The sequence below is a fragment of the Aptenodytes patagonicus genome, chromosome 13 (assembly GCF_965638725.1).
Source record: "Aptenodytes patagonicus chromosome 13, bAptPat1.pri.cur, whole genome shotgun sequence".
In the NCBI taxonomy this organism is placed as follows: Eukaryota; Metazoa; Chordata; class Aves; order Sphenisciformes; family Spheniscidae; genus Aptenodytes; species Aptenodytes patagonicus.
This window is the reverse complement of record NC_134961.1, coordinates 17,024,698-17,037,587: the sequence shown is the minus strand read 5'-3', so window position 1 is coordinate 17,037,587 and position 12,890 is coordinate 17,024,698. Positions and strand designations below refer to the sequence as shown.

Below are 12,890 nucleotides of genomic sequence, written 5' to 3'. Positions count from 1 at the left end.
GCACATTAAGTTGTACCCAGTCCGTCATTTATTTAGACTTTAACACATGTGAAGAAATACAAGAATGTGAGAATAACTGCATTTCCTGAAAGGATGGCAAGTGATGGGGAAACAGGGATCAGTCATCAGAAAAACTTATGCCAGAAAATCCTGCCACAAATGGAAATGCCGTAGGAAGTCTTTATCTCTGTGCTGCCAGCTTGGTGGAACTTTGTAATCCAAACCCTGCATTCTGCCCACTTTAGCAGCAACGCTAGCAGTAAAAGCAGGAAAGCTATGCCGATTCAGGCACACATTTCTTTTAAGCTACTAGATTTCAGAATCGATACTTTAGTGAACAGATCCTCTGAAAAATGCGCCTAGATGGAAGAGCAAATTTAAATGTTTTCATATCTCTGCAGTCTTTCGGCACAAATAGCAGTTGCCCAGTTGCAAACCAGCTTTCCAATTCCTAATTTGGGTGACTACAGTTGTAACATCAACTGAAAATCATTCCCCTCAGAGTGCAATACCGAAATGAATATTAGAATGAACACTGAAACGAATATTATATTGAAGTCCAAAAGAAAGCATCATAATGTAAATTGAAATTAAGCTACCCCAGCCATCTGATGCCAAACTAAATAAAGCTGCTGATTGCAGAAGTTGCCTCAACCCGGTCAACCAGGAGAGAAAATACTGAATGGGCCAAACTGTTTAGCAGAGATTTCTTTTTTACAGAATGTCAGGAGGAAAATCGTTACGGCATTATTAGCTCCTTCAGATGGTTTTAAGGAAAGTGTATTTGTATTTGTACAATAATTTAGTACTTACTGTCAAAATTGATAGGGATAAATAGATATTCTGTAGCACGGCAAACATCTTGCTCTTCCAGGTAGTTTTGGATCTTTAAGTGCTGTTTGACTTACAAGTTTCCTCAGAGGTCTATATGGTTAGTAATACGTATACACGGGCAGTAGATCCTCAGTGGCTTAGACTTAGGTCCCAATAACCTATGGCACGAGTGAACAATAGATGCTTAAGGAGGAATAAAAGAAACAAGGCATGTATGGATGCTATTGTTCCTGAATATATCTTCTTGGCTTCAGATGAATGGATATTTCATGAGCTACAGGCTGTATTAAGCCCCATCATGTTTAAGAGCTGCCAAATTATTCACCTTCCACCAATTCCTTCAGTTTCTTTCTGAGCTTGTTTTAATTTTGGTATTCACAACATCTGATCTCCAGAATGTAACTATGCCAATTTAACTCCACAAACACAATACTCTATCAATCACTACTGAACTTTACAAAGGTCTGGTGCCAAATAGGGAGAAGACAGAGACACTGAGAGAGAGAGGAGAGAGCAAAGAGAAGAGACCGACTGATGTTCACTTTTACTTAAACAAAACAAAAAAAAAATCTTAAGTGGTCTACAGTTGTGATTATTTCAACCTGTCAGCACTAAAGAGTACTACAGAACAACAATTTCTGAAAGTATTTCACATCTCTATTTCCACTCCAGCTACGAGGCAGAAAGTAGTCAGGTATAAAATATGATACTCCATATACGATTTACAGCAAAAGTTGCCTGAACTCATCAGTGCTTCAGATGTGGTCTAGCTCGGGTTCAGATTTCATTTGACTGAGAATAAAATTAAAGTTCAGTTCAGCTTTTTTTGAAGGAGTTCCCATGGTACTGTCTCACAGCTCTATTGAATTTTTTATTTTGTCTTTCAGACCAGCTGCAGAAATGGATGCTTCTAAGCGTCAGCCTCCAAAAATGTCCAAAAGTTACATGCAGAAAAATGGTCCAGTGGGTGCCTTTGTGTGGAAGTAGAACAATCCAGGAGCAAGTTAAATCAGTCCTCTAAGCTATTTTATATTCCTGACCATTAGTTATAAGTACCATTGACAGTGAATTATCTGAAATATTAATTTCTCATCTTATGTCACACATTCATATTTTGGATTTATCACCCCCTTAAAGGAATGATCACCTGGCACAATAATTTGCCCTTTCAGGGTCTGACAAAAATATTTTAAATTAATATCCTATAGATCTGATGAAAATATGGACAGTAATTTTCTTAAACATTTCTCCTTAATGAAACAACATTTAGAGATACAAATTGGATTCATCACTCAGTACTTTCCTTGAAAAAAAAAAAAGGCTAATTCCTATCTTAGATTATAAGTTTTGTTGTAGTAACAGCGGATGCAGACTCAGGAAAATATTTTTCCAATTACACATGAAAAAACAAGTTTCAGGTTTGGTAGTTTAAACTGGTGAATTTTGAGTATCCCAAAAGTTCTCTAAGGCTTTCACACTTTGAAAGAGAAGAACATCATTCCCTCTTCATCAAGATCAGTACATACTTCAACTACAGGCTGCTGTTTCAGTGACATCTTAAAAATGTGACTGGATCAAGGATCACCCATCTAAAAACTGGCTATTTCAGTTGCTGTATTTGATTTTTAATCCTGTTTTTGAAGCTTGCGAAAAACACAGAACCCAAGCAGGCTCAGAATAGAGAGCTTTGATGAGTAGGCCATGAGAAAGCAGGAAAACATCATGTTCTTAGAATGATAGCTGGATATTAAGGATTTGATACATTATTTTAAAATTCAGTTGCATAAAATAGTGCTTGTGCTAAAGCTGCCTCCAGCACAGTTTCTCTCTTCAGGTATCATAACAGCCATCCAGGAGGGTCGCAAGCAATAAATTATTACAGATATCTCATGCTGCCTGCCGACCTTTCCCTTTCTCCCTCAAACACACTTTGGAGTCAACCATCTCTGGCAATTTCTTAAAAATTTGGTAAAAGAATTGCAGTATGTACTGTAACATTAAAAGTCTAACAAAAGAGTGAATATTCTCAATTACAAATACTGTAAGGTGTTGTCAATCAGAAACAGTCAAAAAATACTGAGCCACTAGATTAAAAGTTTAAAAATTTATGTCTGCTGAACATTTCTTTGAGTTCTGGTTGCAAGCTGTTACTATCTGCCCACAAGAATGATGAAGAACTTGTGCTTTTTATGAAAAATTAAAATGTATAATTTTTCTCTCAAACAGGTAATTTATCTCATAGCTTTCCCTCCTCTTTTTAGGTGAAAAGGTATGAACCACAGAAATAATAAACAACTTTGATGAAAATTTTGATGACAGTTTTTCTGTAAAAATAAATTGAAAATACTGCAAAAAATATTGAAATTGTTTTTGCATCCAAGTGGAGATGTCAGCTGGCTGCCTAAAAGACAAGTTTGTTTTGTTTTTTACTTTAGGCACACCACCACTTTAATCGACAGCCCTAATTAACAGAAGGACCTGCTGGGCACAACCTGAATTGCGTTCCAGCTGACAGAAATGGAGATGTTTGCCTCCTGCTTTTGCCTGTGCCATGCTGCAGAAGCTGCCAGCACAGCCCCTGACCAGTTTGTATCTGTTCAGCAAATAACAGAGTGTGCAAAGCTGTGAATTGGATACAATTTATAAGCGCTGTAAGCACAACAGAAATCCAATTCAGGCCAACAAACTTAGAGACTGGGGGTTAAAAGGGCATCAGAGCCTTCTAGGGTCTTCTCTTGCACTTTCTCTGCTTAGTACCATTGGATTCTAAAAAAAATATTGATAATCAAATTGTTGTTTTCACATGGGAGAGTGTGCTTGCGGGGAGGAAATAACTTCTCATCCCATTCACACTGTTCAGTTAGATACTTTCAGGCATTTCTTCTAGCATTATTATTTGTCGTTAAAAAATGCTGAGGAATAGAATCATCCCATGTTCCTATCAAAGCGACTAGCAGCTCAGGACACGCCTGCAGGCTGATAGCATCTTCTTGGGGTACAGCTCAAATTTGATAATCCACTGCATCTGAGGCCATACCTGCCGAGGCTCCGGCAGTGCAGAAATGCTACCACCACAGCATTCTTTCCAAGCGGCTTCGTATTTCCGCCGGCATGCCGCAGATGACTAGGGAATAAGGTATTAAACTTGATGCGCATAGACTACCAAGCATAGCAATCTTTAACAGGAAGGCAGATGGAGCCCCAAGTAAACTTTAGCATCAAATCCCTGAATATATAGTCACAGCTGTGGCTGTAAATAAAAACTGAAAACCACTCATGACAGCAAGGGGGTCTGCAGCTGTACAACAAGGGGCTGTTTGCCTGTGGAACACAAGGGATTCATTACTGCAGTTTCCTTGAAACCAGTTATATTCTCAGCTTTTTGCAATGAAACTGAAATAAAGTCCTCACATCAATATGCTGCCATAACACAGCATCAGTTAGACCATCTCTTTTCTTGAAACAAGATATATACTGCGTGATACTCAGTTGCAGTCCTCGTAGCCAGGAAAATTAAGGAAGTGAAGAAAAATCGGATTCATCAGTGACAGGCAATAGGCAAGTGAAAGTTTCCCATTTTATCTCTATAGTAAGAAGAGACTCTCCCAATTAAATTTTCTAATTTCAGCCATTAGCAGTTAAATCCCAGACAATATTCCAGTGTAGATGTGCTGGGGCAAAGGTGAGAACATGAAATGCATTTCCAGTTTATTGCTATTGCATTTTCTCCTCTTGGCAGTTTTACAGCAGCAGAACACTCATACACGGAGAAACACTACATGCAAACTCAACAGCTATGAGCTGATACAACTCACACCAAAGAATTACACAGGTAAGGTTGTTTTGCTTGCAAAAAGATAGCATTCTTTAACTATAACCTCTTCTGGAAAAATATAGCAAGGCAAACAGAAGCAAACAAACCCAAACATCCACCGTAAACATAACGCAATAATTAACTACTTCCTATTCGAAGACTTATTCTCTCTTCAAGAAGCAAAATCAATAGGATCTCTCTCTCTGGTACAGAGGATTCTAGAAATGTAGATTAATTAAACGCAGCATAGACAGAAATGCTTGCGATGCACTTTTAGAACTTTATTTCATCAATAAACATCTAAAGAACACAGAGGAGCAACCATGGCTCTAACAGAGCTGGACTTCACCCACCAAGAATACATTAGCTAATGTCTTACAGACTTTACTCTTCTGAATAATGCTCAGGAAAATACCTGCCATTTCTGTTTTCATTAAGGAAAAGGAACAAGAAACTCTGGAGAATTCCTGAGCCGCTCAGTCCTGCCTAAAGAGCAAACTGAAGCTTTACAGGTAGCGCAGCAGATGTGGTTCAGCTGATCCCTTATATGCATGAAATTTAGGGAAAAACACCAGTACATTATTTGACAAGCTTGTAAGATCGTGTTTACTTTCAGTACTAAATTGCATTGAAGGAGGGACAATATTTTGGCATTTTGAAAAATATTAAGTAGTACTTCAATAATAAGACACGTGAATTTTGCTCCCTTTTAACAGGCCTGATTGCAAACTGATACCTTTAATTAATAAATACAGAAAGTTCTGCTGTTGTTCATATGGTGTTTCAGCAGCTGAGAACTGTATCTCTGAATCTCAGAAATAAGACACTACTGACAAGAGGTAGATAATACTGAGACTTTACAGATTTTGGTTTTTAATATTTTCAGAAACAAAGGTTAATTTCTTGCCAAACAAAGGGGAAAAGCCAATATAGCTGATAAATTTGCCTTCACCATTGATAGCAACAAGCCGTCATGAGTAAGCTGCAATGAACCCCCCATGGGGATTCACCTGAAGGAGTAGGTATAATGTCAATGTCAGTCTGAAGCAAAAACTTCATTTCCATTTTGCTTTGCAGTATTTCCCAGCTGATTCCTTTCTCGAATGATCTCAAACATTTTCGATGTTAATTGAACAAGATAGGTCCAAGCCTATCGCCCATGTAGTGAAGTTGTTTGTTCTAATTAAAAAAACCAAATGCAGATGCTTTCCTTGTAAGTTAATTTTTGAAACACTATTAGCTTCACCTCTCAAAGATGAAAACAGAAAGGGGCTGGGTATTTTGTTCAGGGCTTCCCAGACACAGATGTGAGCATGCTCATCTCTGCACATACAGCAATACTCCAACACAAGACCTATCTAACCCCTGCACCAGACCAGGAAATAAAGGCAGGAACATCATTTATTTTATACACATTTCTATCTGTATTTCTGCCCTTGAGGTTTTTCCCGGCCATGTTAGCGACTGCACTGAAGCAGCTGATTTTTCACTTCTTGTGAGAAAGCAAGATAAAAAAACCAGTTTGTTTTTTAATTTGTTTTCAGAATGAGGAAAGGGACATGAGCATGTCTCTAACAAAAAAGAAATCTTAGAGAAATCTGTGCATCTGAAGCTTTATGTTTGTCTCCTTCCCGCTTCTCCTTCCAGTTCAACTCAATAACATTATGTATTAAACAAGATGGTCTCAAAGATATTCCCAATCCATCTCAAGAGGCTAACGCTAATTAAGGTTGATCGAAAGACTTACGAGTTTAAGATACAGCAAAACCAGACTGAACTGTGACAAGAGACTACTTGATAGTTTGATTCTATTTAGATCAGATGCCACATGTGTAGCATTATTAAGTCATTAAGTATTGCCTGATTGCTGGTATTTTTTGCTCCACCTTAAAATTAGAATCAAACACTGTATATAAGGAATTAAAGGGGACTAAATCTTATGTCTTCAATTAAGCAAAAGTAGTTTTAAAAGTGAGATTGGAAATACACACAGGTTATACAAACATTCTTCAGGAATAACACAGGTACTATTTATTTTGACTCGCAGCAGCAGTTATCAACCAGACAATCTTTGCAAGTCCTTCCCAGGTCTATAGTCTATGACTCTATAATTACCATGTAGTTCATCTTCAAAAACCTGTGCAGAAGCAGCAAGCTTTACCACATGTAAGAAAAATTGCTCATTGTACGCTACCAATGAGGATGAAAAAAAGAAAAAAGATAAAAGTAGGGGAACAGCTTTGACAAGAGATAAAGATGAAAACATACAAAATAGCTGTAATGAGGTAAGCAGAACACATACATACTGAAGAGCAAAATACAAATTATATATTTGCTCAGAAGCAGTTTGGGGAAGGAGAGACAGGTCATCCTCAAAAGAGCAGTAGCAACATAGGCTCTGTGGGGCAAGAAGTATTAAAAATCATGGGATCAAGCAAAATAAGGAAGGTGAAAGCTCAATCAAGTCTATATAAGGATGAAAGGGTAAACTTTATATGGAAGAGAGAAACAATCTGGTCAAATAATTCATGAGGGAGAAAGGAAGAAGATATAGCGCGGGTATATAAAAAATGAGGAAACAGTTACGTATACTGAGGAACAGAACAGAAAATTTGGTAGAAAAAGTGAAAAATTATGTTTTTGAAGAATATGAGTCTGGAGAAAAAGGAGAGGCAGGCAATTGTAATACACTACCAAATACCTATTCATGCTTTTCTATTCTCCTCCCTACAGAGAATGCAAGTTATTACAGTCCCATATTATACAGTCTCATCTCTTTCATTCAGGACACTTTTAGCTCCAGAGATCCCTGAGGTGTCAGCCACGGGAACTGCATCACATCCTCACCAAACATCTTAGCAAAAAGGAAAATCTGGGTGGGCTCAAGGTGCAAGTGACAGGTGAGGATGACAGAGCCTGATCGGTTTGGTCACCTAAATGAAATCATCTTTCCAGAGAGAAACCACTCTGAGGCACAAAGAAGGTACAATCATGCTGCCTGATCTGTAACCAAGTTTAGTGCCCTATTACCACATTGATTGGGTCTTTGCACAGTTCTTCCTCTGCAGAAGCTGAAGGCAGAAAATACGTAAGCCCACTTGACACTACTCTCTTGCTGGAATGTCCAAACCTGTGATACAAGCAAACATAAAGTGACACTTTTATTGAGGGGAAACTTCAGAAGCTGATGGCATGCTGTTTAATCCTTCTGTAGGTGCCATCAGACAAAATACTAAGGAGCGCAGCTCTGTGTAGCAGTTACTTATATTGATCTGGAAAACACTGCACATGGCAGCTTATTTGCACCATCTGCTACAGAAATGTCAGTCAAGGGGAGTAAGGTAGACACCTGGGGGTGTCCACACTGAGAAATCACTTAGAATAGGAAAGAACCTCCAGCGGGGGGAAAAAAAACAATCTACAAAAAATGAATAGCTTATGCTGTCAAAAGGACTAAAGCTTCTGAGGAAGAGCAGCAGCTGGCAGAAGAGCTGCCAGCCTGAGTTTTAGTGAATGTGCTGAACTCCCCTGCAGTCAGGTAGCCCCCCCTTTTCATGCTTAAATGTCTGACAGGTGGCCTGATTTTAAAGCTAACAGCAGTTTTTCAGGGCTTTCAGTAGCACAAATGGTTGGTGAAAAGTACAAGGAATATACGTCCCCTAAATAAACTATCCATCCAACTGAACAAGCCCTAGCAGTGGCTGAAATTAAGGATAGCTTCTTTAGAAAAATCACAGCAGGAAAGGTAGCATTCAGCTGACTGTCTATAATGCATAATTTAGCTGTCACCCAGGACACATAACTTGCACAGGCTCAGTGGAGCAGGAGCTCTGCCTCCAGTTTGGAAGACCTTGGGTGAGGTTCATCTCACGTTATGTCACATCTCTATCTTAGGATGGGACAAACGGTGCTTGAGAAATGCCAGTTGAGAATGCCTTGAGAAATGACAACAGAGGGAGTCCAGACAGCAACATGGAGACAGCAGAGAAGGAAACAGTAGGAAGGATAACTTTTTAAAGAAGAGAACCTGCACTCTAAGGAAAGATTTGGGGACTTCAGGGTTTTTCGCATAAGAAATATGTTACAATCCCCTACGTGTTTGGGAGAAGGAGAGTAAAAATTAAAAGGACAAGCAGTTCCCAAAGAAAGACCAAAAGTAACAGCTTAATTTAGTATAGGAAGAAATGTGTCCTGTGTTCACCATAAATATATAATAGCAGGCGAGATGTGCCTTGAAACAGCCACTAGAGTAGATGTACTTAAATCCACTATGGGTAACTTAGCCTTCTCACTTCAAAACAAAACAAACCTAAACAAACTATATTGATAAATTATGATTATTGTAATGCAGTATTATTAACAAAAATACACATGCTCTTATCAAGCCTATATGTTTAGAAAAGATTAAGAGAGCTAACACATTCCTGTTACCCAGATGAATACTGATACAAGTAGTGAGTCACTCTCATACCTTTTGAGGATTAAGAATGAAAATTCAGTCTCTTTGTCCAATCAGGCAGAACAGGCTACTTCAGAGAGAGAAAAGGATGGCACTCAAGTCTAAATCTCAGATCTTAAGGAGGAAGGACAATAATATTTGCCAGAATATTTACCAAGATTGCCAGAAGCAGGATTATTAGCGATAGGACGAGAGGAAATGGCCTCAAGTTGCACCAGGGGAGGTTTAGATTGGATTTGAGGAAAAATTTCTTTACTGAAAGAGTGGTTAAACATTGGAACAGGCTGCCCAGGGAAGTGGTTGAGTCCCCATCCCTGGAAGTATTTAACAGACGTGTAGATGCAGCGCTTAGGGACATGGTTTAGTGGACATGGTGGTGTTGGGTTGACGGTTGGACTCAATGATCTTAGAGGTCTTTTCCAACCTTAATGATTCTATGATTAGACAGTACATTTGAGACTATCTCATCTCAACAGATTTTATGAAGATGAAAGTCAATACTTCAGATGCGACAGTAAATGTACAGAGCCATGCTAATTAGAGGAGGAAAGAAAATGTAAGCGTGGACCTAAAAGCATACCAAAGGGACGGGAGGTTGAAAAGAAATGACAACTAGTTGCACACTGGCCAGACAAACAAGCTTTGTCAGAAATTCACCCTGTGAAAGCACATTCCTATGAGAGATAGTTCTGCAAAGATAAGGAGGGACTGTATAAAACATCATGTTCTGTGTTGAGCCCCCACCCAAATCCAGGTCCATCTGTATCAACTCTATTTAAATTTGGAAATACTAATTCTGCCCTTTGAATCTATTCTACATTGGACATTGAAGCTTCCATGCAATTTTAAAATAGTCGTACAAATCACAGGCAATTGTTTTCCTTTCTGATATCTGTACAGTGCAGATGGAAAAAAAAAACCAAACAAAAAAACCCCAGAGCCATGTACTACACAGCATGCCTGACATCAGTCTGTTCAGTATCACAGTAAGTGCAGATCAATATTTCTCAGTTTCTGCAAAGCCTATAGTATTCTTTAAAATCCGTGGAAAAAAGCTTACCCAGTTTTCAAGCTGACCAAGGCATCTTCAACTCCTTTCTGATTATACTTTGTCATGTAGAGGTGCATATCAGGGTAGTTGTTTCTAATATTCCTCTCTGTGCTTCCATTTGGGACCGTTCCAAATCGAAAAGGAGGTGAATAATCATACGGCCTTTGAAACTAGAGAGAAAAGGGAAAAGCAAAGTGTTTCAGGCATTCAAAACGTGAAGAAGGGCAATTTCAGGTTGAAAAAAACAGAAATTGTATAAGCTGCCTCAAATTTCTTCTAGGCAAATGCTGTGGGTTAATTCAGCTCTATTATACCAGAAACTGTGTCTTCACACCAACTGAACTTACAGAAACATCTACATCCAAAGTAAAAACAGCTCAGTTTTGCCACTGTAACGTGACTTTCTCCCATGCATTGTAATATGGCAGGACAGCAGAAACTGGAGCAGAAAGATACTGGAAGATGTTCTTCATCTGCCAACATCTCCCTAGAGAACTCAAATTACAAGCAGACACACTGGTAAACAGCAATCGAAAGAAAACAGTATTTTGTTGATAGTCATTTTGCACTTCCATCTCAGTTGAGACATTGTGGGTCCCCACATGAAGAAGGCAAATGATCATTTGCACTACTTGATAGGGAGCCTAACGCACTGCTCCCGGAGGGGTGCAGGTCATTGCAGGAAGCTTGTGTGCAGGGAGGGACAGGGTGAGGGCTGGTTTTCCTTCCACCGCCGTGACTCAAGGGGAATAAAAGTTCCCCGGGGGCTCAGCAGCTACATCACTTGACATGAAAAGGGCTTCTGGAGCTCTCACACCTATAATCCTAGTACCTATTTATTCCTACAGTTTAAAACTACAGACCATTTGCTTGAGGGCACATAGGTTTATTCTACAATTTTACCCTCTGTGCATCACTCTTGCATCAGCACAGACAAACCAGCCAGGGAATATCTGCAAAGGAATAGCAATTGCTCAGGGCACACTCAGGTTTCAGATTTGGAAATCATTCAGATAATCTGACATAAACTTTTGCTAACAGACCTGAAAATTTTATATGTGCCTCTTCAATATCTCCCTTTAAATACCAAGTGACACTTTAGGATTAAGTTAAAATGTCTCTTTGAGAAATAAATGAAAAAGGCCACTCAAACTAGAGGAACTATTGGCTAATGAGGAAATTCAATTGAGCATTGATAAAAGCAGTCACCCATGAATTCCATGGTAAAATGCACCCTGTTTTTACTGTTGCAGTTAGAAGAGCAATCTATATACCCTGTGCTGCAAGAGACAGCTAATATTTATACAGCTGCTGCTTGCTTTGGGCTACATATGTAATACTTCTCTTTTTAAAGTTTGGTCTCAGGGCATCAAGAATTCCCAGGATCCAGTGCCAATTTGCAAAGAGAATACAAATAGGCTTATACAAAAACTGGGAGTATTTTCAATTCCATCAAACCTTGACTGTGAAATTATTGCTGCAACAATATTTTCATGTTACAGAACTACGATTAAATGCTTCATTTTAATTAAGCATATTTTGACAACACATAAAGGAATGAACTCTTCTTTATTCGTTTAGCTAACAGATGTCTTACTTTTCTCATTTTCCCTTTTCACAGCTTTACTGTTTAAATTATTACTTTGCTACTACTTTACACATACTAATTGACCCATGCACTAAAATTACGCTGTATACTAGTCATGGTTCTTAGTCTGTATTTGCTGTCTCCTTTTCTGAGTTCATTATGCAGCACTGAAACAAACCCGGCTCTTAAATATATGTCCAGAGATTCTACTGATACAGATGTAGCTTGCTACTAACTTTATTTAAATCTACAGATAACGAATCCCTGAAGTAGTGAGTGGCTTCCAATATCTCCCAACATCTGTATCAAATTTTTCAGTCAATAGAACTGGAAAAAATAATTAAAGAAACAATGTCGATTTCAAGACCTGTAAAAATTGCTGCTGCTCATGCAGCTGACATTTTTTGGAAATTCAGCTGTGGTGACCATTCTGCAAGCTCAATTCCTAGTCCTGGGGTATGAGAGGGGAATTGGGGGAAAAGGGAGATTATGGTGGAATATCCTGGTAATTTAGAAATGGAGTTTGGTTCTGAATATTCTCACTTTTCAAGAACATTAATGTGAGTTTAAGGAGTTTCCTCCCATAGGAATAGTTCAAGGAATTGAGGGATCTATCCCAAATTGAACATTCATGGAACACAAAAATATTTCTGCAGGAGAGCAGAGATTAATAAAAAGTAGTAGTTCATTCAAAGATCACAGGGATAACAAGCAGATGAATAGTTCCACACACCACCCACAGACTGGAATTTCTTGGCACAAGACACCCAACCAACAAATTTTAACAGTCACGGGGAGATAATTTTTTTGAAACTACTGTCTGCTACTACTGCCTGCTCACAGACGGCTTGTAAAGAAGAAAGAAAGGGTTCAAAATCTTTTTACTAACAGTGCACTCGTATCTAAGGTGTATAAAGTTCTCATCAATAATTTTGAACTTGTATTCTGTGAACTGACATGTCCTGGAGAAGCATATAGGCTCTGTGATTGCAGCAAAGATCTATGTGGCAGGCATGAGACAAGAAAGAAAAAAGGATCAAGTCTCTACATGCACTAATTTTCCCTGAAGCCCCATGATGGGAAATAAAATATATCATGTCTGCAAGGAAAAAATTATCTTCCTAGACATTTTCTGAAATGCTGA

At 38.6% G+C, this 12,890-nt stretch overlaps 1 protein-coding gene across 4 annotated transcripts in view; it reads right to left on the bottom strand.

The window, feature by feature from the left end:
- GRIN2A (glutamate ionotropic receptor NMDA type subunit 2A) overlaps positions 1 to 12,890 on the bottom strand; it is a 197,260-nt gene that overhangs the window by 37,262 nt on the left and 147,108 nt on the right. For all 4 annotated transcript variants that reach the window (XM_076350575.1, XM_076350576.1, XM_076350574.1 and 1 more), the window contains one exon: positions 10,168 to 10,328. In XM_076350575.1, the coding sequence (XP_076206690.1) occupies positions 10,168 to 10,328 (161 nt within the window). The remainder of the gene's footprint in view (positions 1 to 10,167; positions 10,329 to 12,890) is intronic.